We start from the raw sequence: 22,512 nt of genomic DNA, 5'->3' as shown, positions 1-22,512 counted from the left end.
TTTTCTGCAAAATACCAAATCCTGAAGGCTTCAACTCACCTTTCCTTCATCTGCAAAGAGCTATGCTGGGGAACATGCACACCAAAGCAGCTGTAACTGTGGGAAAGAGAGGTTTTACATCACCAGTGGGAATTACCCTGTCGTATCACCTCCTTCACAATGCAATTTTGCTTTTTTTGTAGGAGCCGGAAACACTAATTATACATATAGGCTGAGATTTGCCACTGCTAAAATGCAAGCTGCCATTTTGTCACAAAATGCAGTATTTCTGAATTGGTGCATTTTGAAGCCCCAAAGGAGCCCTAGAGGAGCACTTCTAAGTATTCTTTTAGTTTTAGATGGTTTGCATTTTTCCCCCAGACTAGTCAGACAGATCTAATACATTTTGGATGTAGTGACTTGTTGCTGTTTTTTGTCGAATGACCGAAACACACACAAACACCTTTCAAATTTCTTATCAACTTCTATTAAGCTATTCCCAAACCAAAGAATAGCTCTTGTTTTTTTATTTACCAAACCATCAGATGAACACATTGGACTCCAGCTGTCTCCATTACATCATCCACAACAGGGAACAGAGAAGTTGCTCTGTGTAGGTATTCAGCAGCAACAGAAAGCAGCCCCAGGGGAAGTGGCTGCAGATAGAGTGGGGAGGTAGAGAGAAGTAATTCCTCCCTGGATGTTTTCCCTGAGTTTCCTTCCCACCCCAAAGAACAGAGCCACAGAACCAGGGAAGAAATGCTGGAAAAGGCACTCGCCTGCCTCCAGGAAGCCACTTACACTCCATGTTTACTGGCAGATGGTCATTGCTCGGTACAAACTGGGGATTTCCTACAGCTGTGCTGTACTGCTGGGCTTCTGTTCACACTGACCCTGTTCCAAAACCCTCACTGAAGCCAATAGCATTTTTCCCAGTGACTGCACAGGGTTTTGGATGTGGCCCACTACAGCCAGTAGCACCGGCTGCAGCCAAAATCTTGGCTTATTTTTTGTAGGGAATGGGAATAGATGATCACAGTTATTCTTCCTAGACATAAAAATCAGCACAGTATCTTCTTCTGATACTCCTTGCCTCTCCCTAACAGAGAACACTTATTCTGCTCTATTTCTGACCAAGTTTCCTGGGAAATATTAGATTTCGTATAGTTTTTTTCTCACCGAAATGTTCTCACTGGGATGCTTAGACATCAACACATTCGTATCCAAGGGATCCTGAAGAGGTTAGCCAGAGGTGATTACGTCTCAAATGATGTTGTACTATAATTGCTCAGGATATCAGCTTAAATGAAATAATCTGCACAGGAGAGAAGAAACAGTAAAGCTAAGGAAGGAAATTGCTGCTATAATTACTAGAGTATTTCTCTTTGAGGTATTAAGAAGAAATTTTTATAACATAAAAAGCCTGGAGAGGATGACATGTCGCAACTACAGACTGGATGGCAGAGCCTCTCTTACCTTACATCAGCTGTAACAAGGTTCCTGAACATTACTTATAAGTAAATGGAGGGTAAGAGTAGAAGCTAGGAGGGTAGGTAGAAAACAGCCCGGAGTGATCATCTAGCTCAAACACTTTATAATCAGCTACAAAGATAAAAGATATGGGACAAGTACCCTCCTTTAGGGTCTGTTGCCACTGAAGCCATTCAAGCTTTCCTATCAACTTCAGCAGTGGAATGACCAGACCCAGAGCCAACAAGGGTAAGGATAGCAGTCACTTCTTACAAAGAACTGCCACACTTCTTTCCTTTGATCATTTTTCTCTTGCACCCTGAGAGACTGTCCTGAACAAAAAAGTGAAATTCTCACAGCTAGAACAGCCTCCCTGTTCTAAACATAAAACTGCCATGTAAAGTTCTCATGTTTCCTCTCCAGCTCTTATAATATTTCCAGAAATATGCTTTATTGGAAACTCTGAAGAAATGTGGATTTGAGATTTCCAAACATCTCGTGCTTTAACGTGCAGGTACATAATTGTGTGAACCTCACTAAGAAAACACACGATTAAAATAAAACCTAACCCCCACTGGAACATTTCCTAGTTTAGAACCCTACAAATGGCCAGACATGGGGTCATTTTGGGCATCAAGCAGAGCCCTGAGGGATTCATTGTTTCACAGTCCCTCTTGGTAAAGGGGATTTTAAGATTGCATTCATTGTTTCACAGTCCCTCTTGGTAAAGGGGATTTTAAGACTGCATTTTATTCCTGTGGTACATCAGTGAGACACGCTCCTAAGGAGGGACTAGAAACAAGCATTTTTCTAACAGAACTCTCAGTGCCAGTGATGCTCTGAAGACATGAAATCCTCATGGACCTGCCAGAGAATTGCACGGGAAGCTGCAAAGCAGATCTGGTTTAACCTTTCTCTTCAGATTTTGTACAACTTCCAGCAGGGTGACCAGTGACAGCAAATAGATTGGAAATTTCTCAGTTACAGGATTGCTCCCTGTCTTTGCTTAAGCCACTGTAGCTTTGAAACAACAAATTCTTGGCGAAAAGCACGGCTTACAAAACAGAACAACAGAAAAGAGACCAGAAATTGATGAGCAGCCCAGGTGAGCACCATCCGCTTCTCCTAAGAGCAGAGTGGCTAATGACCGCTGCCCAGCAGGGAGGTCACTCCGGCCTAATAGATGGCATCAGGAGTAGGTGGGGTTGCAGGTTTATCTAAGGCGGCAACCAGAGCTAATGAGCCAGGGACACTCTCATAAACACAGCACCAGTTGTGCCCTGCACTGCCCTCTGTGTGCACTTAGAGAAGCAGTACAGATCTGTTCTTGCAGTGTGCAGAAAAACAGCCCAGCCTCATTTTGCCCGTTTGTGACTGACCCCCATGTACAGCTGCAGGCCCTGAAGGACTTCTGAGTTCACATCAAAAGTGATGAGCATGGACCACCCGGAACTGAAGAAGCTGGGCACACATCCCAGGTGATGAACCGCGGTGCTTCATTAGCAGCCCCCAGTGTCCCCATCTGATAGGTGCTGGTGTATGACTAATGATTGAAAATTCTATTTCATTACAGTAATTTGATTTGGCTGCAATGGGGAGGCAGTGTTTCAGACACTTTCATTTTATTTCAGCAGAAATACCAGGCAGTGGTTTGCAGGAAGGAAGGAGAAATCCTCACAGCCATTCCCATGCAAAGCCGTATATTTAGGTTCAGTGCAGGAAGCACTGCAGACACTGAGGGCAGGTACTCTCCTGAAAAACAGCCACACAAGCCTGTGCTCCTTTACAGATAAGGCACATAATCAACTGTAACTTCTCCCATTAGGAATCCTCTGCATGTATTCCTCTCTCTGTTTATCGGTTCCAAGTCCTGCTCTGCTGTCATACAGGAGGCATCTCTCTAGAATTTCTCCTTGCTCTTGCAGTGCTTCCAAAGTACACAGAGCCTAGAGCAGACACAAAAGATGGATTCAGTCCTCTGTGCCAGCTCTGTTTAATGCACAGATCCCATCCTGCTCTCAACACAGAATATTCCTTTTCTGCCCAAACCCACTGTGAGCAGGAGCTTTCTCTATAAACACACATTCTTCAACATATTTGTTCAAAGCTATTACCCCAAATTGGACCTCCAAAGATAAAAAGTCCTAAGTATTTTCCTTTCTAGTACTTGATTTGTATGAAAATTCCCAAATATGTCTGAAGCCATATGATGGGCACCATAAAAACACACTGAAAGAAGATCTGTACCTATGCCAAGCAGAAAAGACAGAGGGGAAGAAAAGGAACTGTTACCCCTCTTTATGGAGACTTGGAAAGATTAGTGTGACTTGCCCAAGGTCATACAGAAATTCTAGGGAACTGAACTGAGACCACTGCAGTCCCAACACAAAATCCTCATTACCAAATCCAATTTTCCACTTTTCCTTTCATATGTTTTTTTTTTCATGCATTAAAACATTTCCCATAAGCTGCTTTTTCTTCCCAGGAAGAATAGGAAAAGCAAAGGCTGGAAGCTGCCCTTGTTAAACTAGGTTACACAGCCAAACGAATTTAAAATGATACCTCAGCAAGAATTTCCAACCTGCCTGCAACAAATAAAAGGACTTTCACCCTGAAAACATGTGAGTGCTTGGGAGAACTAGCGGAGAGAATCTGGCGAGGCTCCTGATGAAAGAGATGAGCTGCAATATGTATATGCACAAGTTCATGTATTATTTAAACCACTCTGATCAGAATAAGCATTGTGAGCACAGTGCTGAAAGTGTCACTAGCATTCATACATCGAATAACTTGCCCTCATAAGGATATAATAATGAATTCATCGGTTTTGTTTGTACTCCCAAAGCAGTAGCAGCAGAAAGAGAGAATAACCTTGTATGTTGCAAAAAGCACATAAATATAAATCTAATTATATCTTTCCTTTACACTATGACCAAGAAATGGTGATGCTCACTGGAGTATAACATATGAGACCAAGGACACTCCTAAGGGCCTTTGTGTAAGTCTGCTTCTATGTTCAAGTCTAGCCTGAGATTTGAGAGGTTGAAACAGATATATCATGCTATAGTTGGTCAGCCTGCCTCAGTAACCTAGTGGTAGGTCCTTTCTGCAATAGGTGGGAGATTCAGATTGTACCTTCAGTGATTCTGTCACACCTCATGCTTGCTACTGCACACTGCACATCTCTCCACAGATAGCCCATGGACTAACAGCTAAATCAGAGCACTGATGGTTCCCTGGGAAGACATCCCGTCCTCAGTGGTCCCAAAGATGACTCTGCATGTGGGATGGTGGGGAGGGTGAGGAAGGAGAGAGACCATAGCAGGTAAAAATGGAGGAATATAGTCGTTCTCAAGGTATACCGAAAGCTCCCCTGCCTACGTCCACACACACCTTATCAAGCAAAATAATGAAGTCACACAAACTGAAATCAGGGTGTAATAATAAACACAAAAACCCATCAACAGCTCCTTTTATTGTACTTAAACAGTTACTTCAGTGCATGATTTCTATACTAAATTGACTTATGAGCTGTAATGTCAGTCTTTTACATTTTTATCCTTTTTTTTACCCTTTTACATGTTAGTGAATTGTATTTTCACTGGAAAACTTACTCAGCAGCCTGTTCCTACTTGTAAAACTGGCAAGACTCCCACTGGTTTCATTCAAAGGTTCAGGCTGTTAATGATGACTCAATCAATCAATCAATCAATCAGTTTTTTGAGACATGAGAAGCTGCAGAGAGAACTGGAGCCAAAATTGGTCTCAAAATTCAGTGAGCTCATTTGTTCTTGTGCAGTTTCATCAGCTGAATCAGATATGCTCTCTGGAGCAGCGAGGCAGTGAGATGCATATCTTTTTGGGTAGGTATGTTTGGTAAGCACCTTCACTTGGTTATTTTGCTGCAGTTCCTTTATGTTGTTTCAGTGCAAGAGGGCGGTGCTGCCTCTGCATCACTAGGACACAAGAGGGGGACACCAGGACAGGAGTACTGTGGGAATTCACTTACTCCTTTTGCTTTTTATGGATGGGATTATAAAGGCTATTACTAATCATATCATGCTCCTGGTAAATGGTGGACACATTTACCTCAGCAGTCATTACTGAAAGGGGTAGTAGAAAAACTTACTCCCATCTTTCTCTGAAAACATCTTTTCCAGTTGTCATGCTAGTCTTTGAAGAGACCTTGAAAATCACCTTGTGTACTAACTACATTGAAGCAGGCCAGAAAGAACTCACAATAAGTATTTATTTACTCTGAGACTGTAAGTTTCACTAGATCTGTTCCAGTTTCCTTCTTTAAGAGCTAAGTGGTAACAGATAATGCAAAGACATGAATCAGGTATTTATAGCACAGAAAAACATAAAGTTGCTCTATGGTGCAGAAATGCTTAAAACTAAGTGAAAGCAACCTAAGCACTGAAAAGCTTTATTGCAGGTACATTTAAGATGGGTGTGTTTGAAACAGTAGTTCACTGGACGAAGCAAGGAATAACTTGACATAAGCACATGGACATTGTTTTCCATCTGCAGGCTTACTGTTCTGCAGAAGACCTTACAGACTTTAATAATTTAATCTCAGAAGGGAAGAAGCTTTAAAAAAAGGGGAGGAAAAGAGGAAAATACAAAAAGCTATCTAGCATTCTGTATCCTATCGGGTGTTAGAGTCTCCGCTTCCCCTTCTTCCCCATCTCTAACATCCGAAATGTTCAATATCAGAATCTTTTAATCCAGATACTGCCATAATCAGATAAATGGCAGTTCAGTGCATTCCAGTGATGCTGCTCAGTGAATGAAATGATGTTTGTTTTGATCAAGGTTTTATGAACTTTCCAGTTTAAATCAGTTTTGGGATTACAGGCTGTATATGCTCAGAATTCCCACACACAAAAAATAACTTGCCTTTTCTGTTGCCTCTCTGCTCTCCAGAAGGGAAGACTGGCTGTTGCTCCATAAAACCCAGTATTTTGCCAAATATTCATACTATATAGAAACAGGGAAGATTTATGGAAATTAAGATTAAGGCTCAGGAAACTTGAATGTGATGACCAGCTCTGCAGTAGGCTTCTTTCAGGCAAAACATAATTACACAATGTGGACACTTTTTCTGGCCTTAAGCACTTTACACAGCTATTGAATCATAGAAACAACCAGGTTGGAGAAGACCTTTAAGATCATCAAGGCCAACTATTACCCCTGGACTGAAATGGTTTCTTTCTGCAGCATCATCATCATCATCTCTTACTTCAGTCACTACCAAGAGCTCTCTGATGAAGGACTGTGAGCGAGGAAGGACAGTCGGAGAGTAGAAGCATCTTGAAGGGGTCAAGGACATAGGAACCAGGGGGAGCCACCAAACTGCTGCAAAGAAGGGCATTAGGATCCCCATCAAATCAGCCAGTAGCCTCCAGCAATAAACACCGTGGCCATGAGGAGTGACAAGGGAGTTGAGGATATTCATTTTCATTACTTTAAGAAATACCCCTTTGATGAGTGTATCTACAAGAAAGGATGAAGGAGCCTCTGTGCCTCTAGGAGACAAACTTCAGCTTGGGTTACGTATTAATTATGGAGGACTTCCTAGATGAAAGATGCTGGGTATATGCAAGTCTTGCCACATTAAGGAGGGCTTTTTAACTTAAAGTGCAGAAAACCCTGTAATGTGAGCAGTCTAGGCTCTCTCTAGGGGCTGTGGAGAGCAGAATTTAGGTTTTCCCAAGATAAACATCTAAAATTATGTATGTATTACCCTCAGAAAGATCTTATTTCTATCAGATGACTATAGAATAATCTAGATTTGACTGTTGTAATGTAGATATTTAAATACACAGTAAATTTCAGTGAAATCAATTATATTTTACTTTCTAAGAATCTGTGTGATTATTGCATGTTTTTAAGGACCTTAAACAATGGGAAGGTTTAACTTTGTCAGTATTCTCATAAAAGAATAGAAGCTGGGGGTATTCGACACCCAAGTTTTCATTTCAGCAGTTTGAAAGTACAAAGAAAGCATGGTTGAACTGTACGACTGAGACAGCTGGAAGATCAGCCTCTTTGTTTTTCCTGCTGTTCCTTAAGAACATAAAGAATTGACAAGTTGTCTCGGTTTGGCGAGAAGCAGTAATTCAGTAATATGCCACATAATGATAAATATGCCAGGGAGTCAGAAATCAATGACAGCGTGTGTGAGATTTTAAAAACTTAGTGAATTATTTAGGTCTCTCTCTTAATTGAGCACATTTTCCAGGCATGTTTTTGTGTTTAGAGAGCTAGCTTTTTTTTTAACTCATAGTCTCCGCATTTATTACTTCATCTGCCTAAAAGTCTAGTTACGCGCTGCTATGGGTACAGGCAAAAGGTTTAACACAGATGAATCAGGATGATTTAACAAGTTACCACCTAACCTCCATCATAGGGTTTTTTCTTCCCCTGAAGTCAAGGCAAAATGCATAAGCCTCAACCTCCTTCATTATTGCTTAAGCTAAGACACACAACTCTTCAGACAATCTCAGAGCATGCACACATGTAGACACGGTGGCTCAGTTAGTACATAACAGCTTTAACGAGCTTCTGTAACTCAATCCCACCCTATGGCCTTCCTCCAACACAGACTGGCCTTGTACTTCAGTAATTTAGTTCTCCATAGTCACTCTGCTAGCTTTCATCCTGCTTTGATGAGGCAAAGCCAATATGAAACCGTCCTTGACACAGTAGTATTTTGCTAGGGATATGCTCCTTTCTCACCCTGTACAGAAGACAGAAGGAAAGAAGCAGCCCCAATATCAGCAATTGAAGCTAAATTAGATACAGTTACACTAATAGAATGCTTTGTGCCTGTTATTTTATCCCTCATTTCTTTTGAGCCTCTCTTGCCACAAGCACATTTTGCCCAGTATAAGCAGCTCCTCTGCTAGAAAATGTGTTGGCACAATTTATGAAAGTTATTTCTGCATCACAAATGCTAGCATGGACTGGGTCTTAGTAAATAAAATAGAACTTCTAGTCAGCTTTTCTAAAGAGCTCAGCACATAATAGCTCACATCACTGTCTGCTTTTGAAAGCTGGACTGCATATCTATTGCACCAGCTTCTAGCATCTGTATGGGCTGAGGGTCTGAAATAAATCCAACATTTATTGAGAGGGTGCCTTAGCAAGAATAGACATCCTGTCTGCTTGATAGAGAGAGGAGGAGGAATGAAGGGCAAGGAGGAAAAAGAAAGGTAAGACTGCCCTCCTTCCCTACATGTCTTTGTGTCTTTTACATGTATCCCCAAAGGAGGCAGAGAAAAAAAGCAGAGCAAGTCTGTTTCAGCATGAAGCAGCCGATCCAAGATGAGGCAGTTTATGTTATCATTCTAACATCAAGACCGTTTGGGAAAGCCCTGTCCTTCCCTTAGGCACAGCCCTTCCTACTATTATGAAAACAGTTACTTCCTACCCCTTCTTAGAGGTCTGAATCAGTCCCTTAATGAGGGACAGGATAAAACTTTGTGGAACACTGCAACACAAAATTAGAAGGACCAATTTAATTGCTGAAGATTTAGTACACATTCCTATCTCTATCAACTTGAGAGGTTGCAAAGCACTCACTGCAGAGGCTTCTTTGTCAAATAAGGTATTTTCCTATATTGTACTGGTCCTGTTTACCTTTTAACTCCACCAACTTCACATACAGCAGTTTCATCAGGACCATTTTAGTTCTGATCTGGTGTTGCAAAGGACGCAGTTCATCGGTAACTTGGCAGTGCCAGTGCTGTCTGTTGCTGTAGTAACAAAGTAGCGTTATACACCTTGAAGAATCAGTGCTGCAGAACTGCTGATTTTTCTAATAAGATACAAAAAACAGATAAAAGACCCTTTTGATTACATCTATCTTTCTTGTGTATAGAGCACTAACAATGGAAATGTAATGTTCCCTCTGGAATAGAAACATGAGAAAGCAGAGCTTTCTCCATTGTAAGAGGTTGAAGGAAGGTCTCAACCTTAAATTGCAGTGACACAGACAGATACTGCTGGGTTCAGTTTCATGCTGGCACAATGATAAAAATTTGCAGTGAAGTCTACAGAATTATGCTGACACAAAATGCCTCTGAGCAAGGCTGGAATTCAACCAACTAACTTCTATAAAGTTGCTTCAGCTATATACCTGTGGGCTAACCTGAAGACACATAACGTGGCCCACCCTGGCACAATACTATCTACCTCTGAGATGTCTGTGACATTTGGTAGTGGTCCAGTGGGGGATATAAACATTTGCTTGTGACTGGAGTTTTGTTCATAAAGAACATCTTCATTCCTTTCCTACAGCATACACTGAAAAACTAGATAATCAAGAAGTTCCTTGTTCTTGAAATGTTCAAGCTCAGACTTAAGTTTTATGTAAACAGGTAAGTATTTACTATAGAGTGGTTATCTCCTTTCTTTCTCCCACTGAACACATCAGTATGGCTACAATTACACTTATATGCACATGCATGTGCTTAGAAAAGCATCTGCTAGTGCAGGAAGCAAGATCAGTTTGAGCAGTAGATGCTTCAGAAATGATAATTTCTTTCCACATTTACACTGACATGGGTACAGGAACATTAGGGAAAAAAAGCCCTCTAAATGGCAACATCATACTCTATAATCACACTATGGAGGTGAAATTAATCTGATTTTTAAAAAGGAGAAAATACTTGGAAGAAGAGACTCTCCCTACCCATACAAACATTTCATATGCTGTAAATACTGTTATTTTAATGAAAGTCTTAAGCTGTGTAGCCTGGTTCATGTTCTTTGAGTGCTTGGAATGGACACCACTGTAGCAACAGAAAGTAATTGGACAGTATGAATAGGTTTGTAGGGTTGTTTTTAATGCACCTTTTGTGTAAGCTTTCACATGTTTAAAAATTCCAATTAAAATGATTTACCACTCTAATACTCAGTTGTTTGAAACATAAGCTTTTGCACCATAGGAATCTGAATGACCATTATGACTTAACTCAAAATTGATACAGTTTGATTGTTCTTTCCCAGGCTTAGAATAAAAATGAGTTAAAAAAAAACCCCAACCCAAGCCACCACAAAACACACACACACACACACATACACACACACAAAAAGCCATAAGGGAAAAGCATATGCAGTAACAAAAGCACTTCTCTGCATTTCAAAAGTTCCTAGTGGATGATAATGGGGCAGCAAAGAAAGGTGGCTGTTTAGCTCCAGCTGACTGTTCAATAAGCATCTGAAGGAAGACTTCATGAATTGCATTCAAGTGAAGCCCTAGGACCACCCTGCAGCAGAAATTGAACATGCCGCATAAGAATGCAATTGCTAGCGTTTTGCCATTGCTTCCACAGAGTTCTGCTTTTCTTCCTGTAGCAGATCCTTACTTCCCCTCACTGCACTTCACAGGCCAGGTTAGGCAGGCATGGTGCATCCTCTCCCTGGGGAGCATGCAAACAGGCCTGAGTGTCTACACTATAGCTTGCATAAGAGGGTTGAAGCTGACATAGCACTTGCCAGCTTCAGCAAGAATGGCTGCACGTCAGCAGCACCACAGAGCTGCGAGAGAAGCTGGGCAGCCTCTGAAGCACCCAATCTACACTGAGCTCAGCGCTGCCACAGCTCCATCACTACGCATCTTAGACTGCCTTGGCTGCCTGTCTAGCAGTCATAAATGAAAGCACTGCAAACTTCCCCAAAATGTTTGGAGAATCGAGAGCCTTATAATGGTGCAACAAAAGCAAAATCTCACTGTAGATCGGGGACACTCAGAGCTGTCTGGTTCCTCTCCTCCGTATTTTCCCAGGCGGTTGCAACTACAGTGACTGGTGACTTTCACCATTTTGCTGTTCTGTTCTATTGTCACAAAGTCCCACTCCTGGATTTTTATTCCACTTTCATTACACAACATCTGCATGACTTCTGAAAGTTGAAGTGTCCTGTTTGTATGGTCTCTATTTTGTTAGGCTGTGTTATTTATTGCTAGAACATCAGGACCTCCACATATTACCAGTCTGCTGAACTAAAAGCAAGTTGTGAAAGGCCACAAGGACTTGGCAAAAGTTATGTATCCTGTCCATACTGTCCATTTTAGGAAATCAGACTGGTTTTAGATTCCTTGGATTGGCTTTTCTATATTCTGTGTTCAGGAGGCTTGTGCAGGGCTGTATCTTTCCTCCCAGTCTGCTTCCCGTAGCATTTTCTAATACAGTGATTTAGTTGGGGGGCTACACGCTTAGGATGAAATCCATGCTCATGCTGAAGTTAATATCTCAGAGTTCACAATGCCAGGTATAATATATATATATATATATATATATATATATATATATACATATACATATATATAAAATGTATAATATATCATGCCAAGTTCTGGTTTTGAGACAAGGACTTTGCTGGTATGCAGCAGTGTCTGTGTAATTGTTCCCATGGGTGGGCAATCACTGGAAGTTTTCATGTTGGGGGCAGAGCAGCATAACAAAGACCATGCTCACACACAGGTCTGGCAAAGCTGCCTTCCAGAAAGGCCCCATGTGAGACCAGGCACCACCAGACTGGTGTCTCAAGTTTATTCATGCACACTGAAACCTTCACTGAGGGTGTGTGGAACTCCCATCAGGACACAGATCAAGAATAATCCCAAGTTTATTTTGAATCTGAAGTCTCTAAGATTTCTAAATCCCAAAAGCTCACTTAATATGCCTAAAACCTCCAAAGTCATATTCTTGTTGCCAAATTGAACTGTTCTCAACTCAAACTGTTTTTGAACAAGCTTATGTTTCTACATTTAGCAATCATAGAATCAATTCCTTAAAAATGAAATAATAAAAATAGACATTTCAAGATGATTCTTGGAACTTCGGCAAAACTTGTGAGCAGCCACTTAAACACAAATATGGTCACTTATAAAAATTCAGATTTAGAAGTCTTATAATGAGCCTGTGCTGTCAGTCTTTGATACCTAACACTGAGAAATCGAAAAGCATTAATGATTATTCAAAATATTTGTATGACATGATCATAATAATACGCAGCATGCCAGAGGCAAGTATAATCACTCTGTAGTTAAAAGCAGTAATGAAGTTTCAATCTTAATGGAAACAGCAGCTTTCCTATCTGCAAAAGATACAAGACCCCCAAAATGTAGCCACATCTCTTGTAGCTTTTAATATTGACTAAAATCAGGAAAATGATTACAATTAATTCTCTTACAGGAATGAATTTATTTTGGTAAGAACTAGGTGAGAAAAGACAATCAAAACTGTGGGCAAAAGCAGACCTGGGCTGCAAAATTCGCACGTAGATCGGGGTTGTTCACTGCAGTTCTGCCTCTTTGGGCAGACTGCCCCAACCATTTCTTCCAGTTCACCTACTCCATCTAGACCTCCAGCAGCACCAGATTTGCTTACAGCTTGTATCTACCAGTTAGCCATTGCACCATTGGTCATTCCAGTTTTCATAACATGGTTTCCTCATACAGAACCTATATAAAATTCCTGCATATTTATCTCAACCTATTCAAAGGAAACAAGTCTTTCAAACCATTATTTCTTTAGATTTAAAGGGTAGAAGGAATGCTAGGAAGCCTGGGGAACTGCAAGGACACAAAGTCCTGTGAAAACTATGAAGAATGCCTCAAAGTCTAACAGCAATGTTCATTTGAGGCTTGATACTGACACTAAAAATACCCTAATTTTATTATAATGAACTGTTGGAAGCACACTGGCTCACAGCAATGTGTAAAGGGTGTTCCAGGAGGGAAATTTCATTTAAGATCGGGAGTACAGTTCTAAAGCAATTCCAGCTATTCCCACTTACTACACTTCAATTAACTTCACAGAACACTCTGTGTGAAAGAGCTAAACACTTTCCAGGTGAAATAAGATGAGCTCCATGAACACATCTAACACCACCGAACCATTAATTGGCAGTCAGTCTATGGGACCAGGCTACAACTGGTTCAAAGAGCATTCTGAAACGCAACATGGAGGTCAGCTCCTCAGCATTAACTGCTTTGCCCTGTCAAATTACTCCTATTGGGCTATACCTGCTGGTGCAGATGTGGCCTTAACTTGAAGTCAAATCCTGCAACTCTTACTTAGGCAAAGCTACTAAAATAGATAAGAAACTGGTCTAGCTAATGATTGCTATATTTGTGCTATCAGCAGTTGGAAAGACTTCCCTAAAAGAGAGCCTGCAGACAGGTATAAATAAGCTCCCAAATAAACGCAGTCTTCAGGAAAGCTGAACATAAACATGCCTTTCCCAAGCAGCATCCATCAACAAACCAAGACTTAAATAAATTAATTACCTGAAATTCTTGTGCTTATATATAGGGATTTGCTGAACAGTGAGACAAAACCTGCTTACCTTATAGGATTTTCTCTCTAGCTGGAGTATGCTCTTCTCCTGTGCTTTGGCTCTCCCCTGTAAATCCAATGGAAGTCAGTAAAAACCCAAAAAGCAGAAGAGGAAGCAGTTCTGGCATTTAAATTCTGCTCTGTTGTGAGTCCTTGCTTTATATTGGTTGCCACTAATGCCTAAATCTAAAGGAATACCTTTGTACAATTAGCTCAGACATGGTGTGAAGGGGCTGGTAGCTACAATAAGCACCACACTGCTGGCTAACAGAGCTGCCATTCTGCACATGAGACTGACAGGCGCCTAGACATAACAAGCCTGCTGGCTCCCCATGTGTAATCAGCAAGGAATAAAACCCACCTGTGAGCCTGAAAAGCTCAGTAGCAGACAGTGGCAGGTGGGGTGGGATTTCCTGGGGGAATTGGTGGTTCGTTATTGTCTTCCTTCAGGTTTTTACATCGCTTTGTGCTGAAGCTTGTCCCTCTCCCTATGGTTTAACAGAACATGCTGCTGGATCTCACCCTCAGCCAAATTCCTGATCCAAACCTTTGTGGTTCAGTGTTGCACAAAATCAGGGATACCTATATTGTTGTGGGGTGAGTAATGCCTGTAAGGATGCTCTTGCTACCTGGCCTCCTTCCCCAGGCACAGGAGGCCTGAGTTTCTCCTCTCTGGCATGAAGCACAGACAAGTAAAGCTTTAAACCCCCCAGTAAACTAACTCCTAATTAAATTACTGCATTACCTATGCCACCACCTATTTGGGAAGCCATTTGATTTTCCCCTGAGCCATTTAGCAGCTGAGTAAAACCTGGGCTTGTCCCAGCTTAGCCAAGCCCCGAACCCTGGGGCAAGCTCCCCATCCAGTCACTCCTCATTTTGAGGTCTTCGCAGCTGAATTTCACCCTGTTTTTATAGTCGTGCCCTGCCCAGGCCCACAGCCCTCGTGTCTTCCCTCTTCCCTCCTCACAGCAGCCCACCTCAGGGGATTGTACTGTCTCCCTCCCAAAACACCATGCTTGCTGTGGTAATGGGCCTCAGGGGGCCTTAGCCCTGCCGCAATTGTAGGAGCTGCAGGAGCTCAAAGCCGAAAGGAAAATGGTACCTCAATAGCTATATCTATATAAATATATATAAAAATACCTCAAGATGGTGGTACCTCAACCGCCTTGTCCCCAACACTGTCCCGAAGGGCCACGCAGAGGCTGGAAGCTGCCCGCTGTACCCGCGGGGGGCGCCATTTTGGCAGGGCTCTTGCTTTCCTTCCCCTCAGCGCAGGCTGAGCCCGTCCTGGTGTCCCGGGCTCCCCCGTGCACCTCGCTTTCCCTCAGCCGCCATTGCTGGGCACGGGGAGCACAAAGCCGCTGCCAAGCTGAGGTTTCCGCTGCACCCAGGCGCCATCACCATGCGGTGGGACCTCTCATTTCTGGACCACGTTGAGGCACTGTGCCGAGGCCAGGGCTCTCCGGAGCGGGACGGAGGTTTCCCTCTCAGACCTGCGGCCGTGCAGCCGGCTTTCTCGGCACAGAGCCTGGTTTCACAGCGCTGGCCGTGCTGCGGCACGGTGTGGGAGCCGCTTGGCTTGTCTCAGGGAGCAACCTGCTGCCCTTTGCACAGACAATGCGCTTGATTTTCAAAGGGAAAAAGGCAGGTTTAACTGGAAGCAGCCGGTCAGCTGGTGTTTGTGTTAAACCTGCCCAGACTCCGCGACTGGAGGGAGCCTGAACCAGGCCCCCGAGCCCGATGCAGCCGCGCAGCCCCTGTGCTTTGTCAGCCTGCTGCATCCCAAATGATGAATAATAGAAGTATTTTGCTATTTATCATCCGATAAATGCTCACTGGCTTGTAACAGTACTCATGAGTCCAGCCAGCGCGCCAGCGGTTATTTTTGGCTGCCCAGATTCCGTTCTCCTGTGTTATTTGCTGCAACGAGACTGACAGGTTCACATTTTGATAGCCCTATTGTCGGATTCCTGCTCTCGCTGACAAATAAGCTAATGTCTTTATTGTTTACCGAAAGGATGTTGCTGAGGATTAGTGGCCTGGATTTTTAAACCTCTCAAGTGTATGCCAGCATGAAATTACTGTCCTTAAAGGCAATTTACTTGCTGAGAATCCCATGCTGCTTGAAATAACTCTACCCCTTGTGTCCCCATCTTTTCTTCTTTAAGAACCCAAAGCCTACCACTTTAGCCCCACTGGAGGAGCACCGGCACATGGAAATCTGCTTGTTCTGAACAATGAAGGCGCTCGTATGGTAGGAAGTAACTGAGAAAGGTGAGGGCCATGCTTTTTTTCCAGAGGTAATGGCTGAAGTCTGTCAGACCTTGAGTAGGAAGAAGCCTCCAAAGTAAGCGAGTAAAGGGCTGGGTGAGTCCTGGCCGTGTACCTCACAAAACTGAGCAGACCTGTATCAATGACTTGCTTTTTTCTTCTGAAATCTCCAGCTCAAAGCGTAACCTGCAGGGGATACTTCTGGTATCGTGGAGAGCAGTGAACAACCAAAGGCGGCACACGCCATCCAGACAGATCAGAGGCTGGAAGGCAAGCAATTCTGTCATCCCCAAGCATTCATAAATCGGTTTAAATGCAGTATGGATTTCTCTTTCTCCCCGCTCCCATGAGGGCCAGAAACCTTTTAATGCTGAAATAATTACAGACTGTAACAAAATGGGGCTTCAAAATAAAGCAAATAGACTTAATGCCAAATAAAATTGTACTGACAGATCTGGGTTAACTCAGCACAATGCTTACAAGCACCTCTGAAGAGGACTGTACTGAACTTAGAAGCAGATTTTCTATTATCAACGTGAAACCAGTACCTAGATACCCAATTTAAACCTGGGTTGTTGAACTGTAAAGAAGTCATACTGGAGGAATTAACAAACACAGTTGTCCTCTACAGCATACACGTGCTCTGCTTCCCTTATTCTAAGTTGTGTTGGGGTGGTTTAGTTTTTTTTCTCCTTTTTGCTCATTTTGTGAAGGCTTTTAGCTACTTGGCCGCAGTGATGATCAATGAAGGAGGCCAACCCTTAAAGTGGTTAGCTGATGATGGATGATGCAGGTAGTGAGAGGCCATTAGGATTTTGGTGAAAGGGAGAACATAGTATGGATGTAAGAAAAAAAAATGAACAAAGTGTAGAATTAAAAAGCGTATAATTAAATGTGGGGGTTTCTTTTTGGTAGTAGAACAAAAATAACTCTTTTGAGCTTTATAGCCCCTTTAAATGTGCGTAAAGAATTTTACTAAATGGAATGTTCAGTACTTACTTAGAAAAACACATACACACAAAAAAGGACTAATCCCAGTATAAAGCAGTTTAGAATGTAAGTTTAACTATAAATTGTTTTATGAAAGATAGGGACTGTTTTCTCCAGATTTTCCTGAACTTAAAATTATCTAGAATATTTCGGTCTGTACATAATTAAGCTGATGAATAAATCCCATTAAAGTCAAAGAAGTTCCTGGTGTGATTAAAGAAGATACATCCTATAATTCTATTTGGAGTTTAGATCCAAAAGCATAACTCCATCCCCATTCCACAGTACATTAAGGCAACTTTAGATACTTGTTTAAATCAATAGGATTAGATGTTTGCTTGAAGTTACCCATGAAATTAAATGCCATGCTAAATAGGAAAGTACTTATGTAATGGCTTAGCTTTGACTGAAATTCTGTTAATTTTTATCTAGGACTGTTTTTAAGGACCTGAAATAGGTTCATTTTTTCCATACATTTTTTAAACCATCTTCTAGTCAAAAAAAACTATTTTCAATTTTAACTTTTCATCCCATCCATTCCCTTACCTTCTGCCACCCTCTTCCCAGCAGAAAATAAAGGGGAAATAAAAAAAAAAAAAAAAAAAGTGGTGGAAAAGGAAGGGAATTCTGTTTGCATTCATAGGGGGAGGGGAGGATCAAGTTTTAATTTCTTGATTAAAAAAAAAAAAACACCAAAATTTCAAATGAGGCAAATCTATATGAAATCAAACAATCATAGAATCATAGAATAGTTAGGGCTGGAAAGGCTCTTAAGATCATCTAGTTCCAACCCCCAGTGCGTGAATGTAATTCATACTTTTCTAACTGGGCCAGTTGAACACAAGACTTGTAGACAGTTTTCACTTAAGGCATTAAGAGCTCTGAGGTCACTTTTTCCTGACATGGATGTCTGTAACTTCATACCAATTTTCCATGGTTTTTTTTTCCCCACTGCTTTAAGATGAACAGGTACTCCAGATCCAAGAGCAAGAGAAGAAACAAGCCAGCATTTGTATTAAGAAACATTTTTATTAACAAAACAGTAAATTCCACTTGCTTAGCATTTCCAATAATGAATAAATTGGCCTTGCAACAAATAAAAAAATCGTAAATATCTATCACAGAAAGCACTATAAGGTTAGGGGCATTGGGCCTCTCATCGATGTCTTAGGGTTGAAAGTTTCACATGTTATTTAGTGTTTTGTTAAAAAAGGCAACACAATACAGTCATAGAAATGAAGCCATCTCAGTCAGACAAATTAGGTTATTATAGAGAAAGGATCCAATTTTATGTTAGGTAGTCGGTCTATGTCTGCTTGTTTGTTCGTTGTTGCTGCTGTTTTTAAACAAAAAGGAATTTTAAATCCATTTGCTGGCACTTCTGATACATCCATATTTGTTTTTTGTTAATTTATGAAATTAAAGAGGAAAAAGGAGAACCTTCAGAAACAGTGTTAAAATTGTGTTTGCTTATTACAGTAGTAGCAGATCTTTTTTTCCTTGATGTATGGATTTAGTTAAAGATTAATCTACCAAACTGCCTGTAAGTTGACCTGACCATGCTGTTTCATTAATGCAATCAATACCAAGCAGAAAATACCATCTGATCTCGCCCAAACCATATTCCGTCATGTCCAGTCTCCTGTCATCAGATTATTCTTGTTCTTCTACATATCTTCAAGCACTTAAATCTGAACACCACCTGGCTTTCAACAACTTCTTTCCCCCCTCCAGCTGAAGTCTCTTGCTTCCAGCAGTGAGCTCCAGTATCCCTGACCCTGCCATTCCCTGAGTACAGCTGTCTTCTAAAGGTGGGAGAAATTATGAATGCCACAGGTGAACAACAACCTAAGAAATGAACATCGGATGGATTTGGTGAACCTGTTTTCATGTAAATGCTAATGAGAAGAAAAAAACTGTTTTACAAATGCAACATGACACACCTCGATGTGGTTGGCAACCTTCAAGAGAGGTGCTTTCATGTCAGCTACATGTATTTTTAAAGTGCTCTGACTCCCAGATAGATAGCTGTACCAGTTTCCAGACTTTTCATCAACTACAGTGAGTAACACACAAGAGAATGTTCTGTGTCTGCTTTTTAAAGCTACTTTTAAATTCCTCCTTCCTGTCTGTAAAGTGTGAACATCTATGTCCCTCCCAAGAGGCCTTCAATGATCCGGTTGATTTCTGTTGAACTACCCTCTTTCTCTCTAATGTATTATTTCCTTTGAACTTCCATGTAAATAAGATGTTACGTTATGATTTATTGCTGTGAACCTAATGAAATAATAGTAGAAAAAAACCCCTTAACATGTAAATTACAGCATTATATTTACTATGTTTAACTAAATTTCATTAATATTTTATATATGTGAGAAAAGCTATGTGTTACTTTAAAACACGATGAACTTGTATTTCTCTGGTTATGATGTCTTGCAATACTACACTGTCAACTTAGCTAAAAATACTTCTTCATGTGTCAAAAGCCCATCACTGAAAAATACTATCGTGCACCTCGAGATTATTTCCTTTTTGGAGAAGGGGGTAAATTCTGCAGTAGAATCAGCCTGGATAATAAAAATGGGTCATTTTAGATCTTTTAGCACCCAATGCTGTAATAGCTGTCGTTCATATAACTGAATACCAGATAAACACTATATGATACTTCCTAAGATTCTCAAGAAACTCATCATTCTCATAATTTCTTAAGAACAAGGTTTCTGTAAGGCAAACCATGCTCTCCAATAGTGAAGCTTTGACTGGAAGCCAAAGGCCTAAATACTTAGGTAATTAATGAATGTGTATTTCTAGGAAAATTGGCCATTCTGATCAACTTCATTGATGCATATCAGGAACAAGAGAGGGGGATAGGAGGGAGAAGACAAATTACAGTAGAGATATATTTTTGCTTTCTAGTCCACTTCTTTCATACAAACTACCAAAACTTAATTGCAACAGAATAGAGGCTGTACAGGTAAGAAAAAAATTAGCTGACTCTTATATACATTCATACACACCCCCCTTTAGTATAACCACTACACTGTAAATCAAAAAAGAAAGGAAAAAGAAAACCAAAAAAGAAGAAAGGGGAAGAAGTCTGGGACAATTTATAATGGCTGCAAAATAACTGAATTATGTCTGTTGCTCCAGATGTCATAAAACTCTCTATACCTAGCAACACTTATAACATTGAGTTTACCAAAAATGGCTGAAGAGCAGATATAGTTTGCATTTTCTATACAACAGGCTATAAAACATCACTTATCACAGTCCAGAAAGCACATATAGATGTGTTTTTATATAAACATATGTAATAACATATTAAGCGTGCATGAAAATTTCCCAATGATTGCATCTATGCCCTCTTGGTTTTTTCCCTTTTTTTTTTAATGATTTTTTTTTTGTTTTGTGGAAATGTGCCTTATATTCCAGATTTTTCTTTTTGTTTTTGAAAATAAGGCCTCCGTACTACTTTTCCTCACAACCAGAAAGGGGCTTTTTGAAAGTATTTCTACGTAAGTCTTCAGAAAAGCCAGCACTTTGTCTCAAATGCAAGTTTCCAATCACTGCTTCACTGCACCAGACGGCAAACTCTTTATGTTTGCTTGTTGAGTCACCATATATAATGACAGTCTTCTCTGACAATAAGACTAACTTACTTCTCAAGAAAGCGCTAGCACTTTGGCTAAATCCAGAATCATAGGTAGCTTCTTTTTTCTTTTTTTTTTTCCTGTTTTGTGTTTTTTAATTTGATTTGTTTCATATTGTGCCTTGATGTTGTAGTAATACTCCTTGCTTTATGAATGCGTGGTGTCATCATTGTCTTTCAGAAATGTTCCAGCAACATAAAGACAGGTAGAGTAAATGAAAACACTGTGGATGTTAGGGAATTTATCAGCTCCTGTTTCTGAAAAACAAGAGCATGAAATGCTTGTTTTTAAAAACAGTCTTTCCTTTCTGATTGCATTCCCTGTCTTTGTTTGTTTGTTTTTGAATGTGCTTCATAAAAAGTAAAGTAAATAAGTTTGTATTATGTCTCAGATAAAATGAAGACTATTTCTATACAAGCGTTCTTTTAGATGTTGAGATCAGACATAGTACTCCTTATCCTTATTTTTCTTGTTTTTGTTGGAACTTTTAGCGCTGTTGGGCTGTTTTTCCTTGATCACAGCCCCATTGGATTGTGCTGAGTTACTGATGTAGTTTCGACTCTCATCTACGTGATACGATCCTTCGTCTCGATTCCTGTACTTGTACATAGCATACAGGAGGATGAGGATACACAGCGCCGCCGCTGCCACGATCCCAACTACCATGCCTGTTGTGCTGCTGGATTCACGGATCACCTCGGAAGAGCCAGGGTACTCTCTTCCTCCTCCTGCCCTGGTAGGATTTGCTGTAGGTAGATAATGAAATAAGGGAGAGGTTATTATTGAGTGTGCACATTGTGGAATTAGTCATAACTGCCTGTTACAAACATGCATCTTTCTAATGCACTCACTGGGTCAGGACTGCCCATCAATGTACCCTACGCTACCAGTCCAAAAACATTTTGGTTTGCAGCCCATTCCATTTTCACATCTGCCAGCACAAGTCAACAGGTGTTTAAACAAGGAGAATGACAACCAGGAAAATCTCACTCTAGCCTTCAAAAGTATAATTTCTTCAAATGTGGTATGAAACAAAGAATGCCTAAATAATCTGAAACAACAGGCGTGCCACAATTTAAATGCCAGCATACAAACATCTGGGAGGAAAGGATCTCACTTCCCTATTCCCTCCCTTCTTCCTTCTCTCCTTCTGTAAAGAACAAAACGTGACGCTATAGTACTTATCAAGAAGACAGTGATGACAACACAGATTACTCAACAGAATGGGGGGGGTGAAAAATTCCACCTAACAGTAAATGATAGCAGCCAATAAATTGGCTACAAGTAAAGTATTCTCAGCTCTCCTTTGCACACTTCCCTCAGCAAACTTCTCAATTTCTCCTTTCCTTCTCGTATTTCTTCCTTTTTCTCCAAATTAATTATATTTATTTTTATTACATTGTGAGAGCTATCCAACTGTACCTTCTCTTTCCTAATTCACAGACTGCTTCTTGAATGTGGCTATGTTTCAGAGCATTCTTGACTCAACTTTTCCCATTCCATGTTTTCATCATTGATGTCAATACCAAACATTCCTTCAATCAATGCTTTATGCCCAGAAAAAAATCTCTCAAATTGCAAAGAGCAAAGGCCCAGTCTTCTAAGAGCCCATCTCTCAGACCAGACTCTGGTCTTTTCGGTTGTGAAATGAACTGAACTGACCTACACATCAGACTGGAAAGTCTTCTTGACAGGAAATATTGTGTTGTCTGGCACATTTTGTCCCCTTGCACAGCCATGTGGAATGAAAGACTAATTCCAGGAGGGATTTCTAGGTTAAATGCTCACAGCACACA

At 40.9% G+C, this 22,512-nt stretch overlaps 1 protein-coding gene across 30 annotated transcripts in view; it reads right to left on the bottom strand.

Moving 5' to 3' along the window:
- Positions 1-19,845: 19,845 nt before the first annotated feature.
- Positions 19,846-22,512, bottom strand: part of NRXN1 (neurexin 1) — a 677,900-nt gene continuing 675,233 nt past the window's right edge. For all 30 annotated transcript variants that reach the window (XM_057432404.1, XM_057432405.1, XM_057432403.1 and 27 more), the window contains one exon: positions 19,846-21,462. In XM_057432404.1, the coding sequence (XP_057288387.1) occupies positions 21,155-21,462 (308 nt within the window). In that variant the 3' untranslated portion in view covers positions 19,846-21,154. The remainder of the gene's footprint in view (positions 21,463-22,512) is intronic.

This window comes from Pezoporus wallicus, unplaced genomic scaffold, assembly GCF_028554395.1.
Source record: "Pezoporus wallicus isolate ANWC-B61680 ecotype Strahan unplaced genomic scaffold, APGP_CSIRO_Pwel_v1 contig_3267, whole genome shotgun sequence".
Classification (NCBI taxonomy): Eukaryota; Metazoa; Chordata; class Aves; order Psittaciformes; family Psittacidae; genus Pezoporus; species Pezoporus wallicus.
Note: the sequence above shows the minus strand (reverse complement) of the source record. Positions and strands in the feature narration are given on the sequence as shown.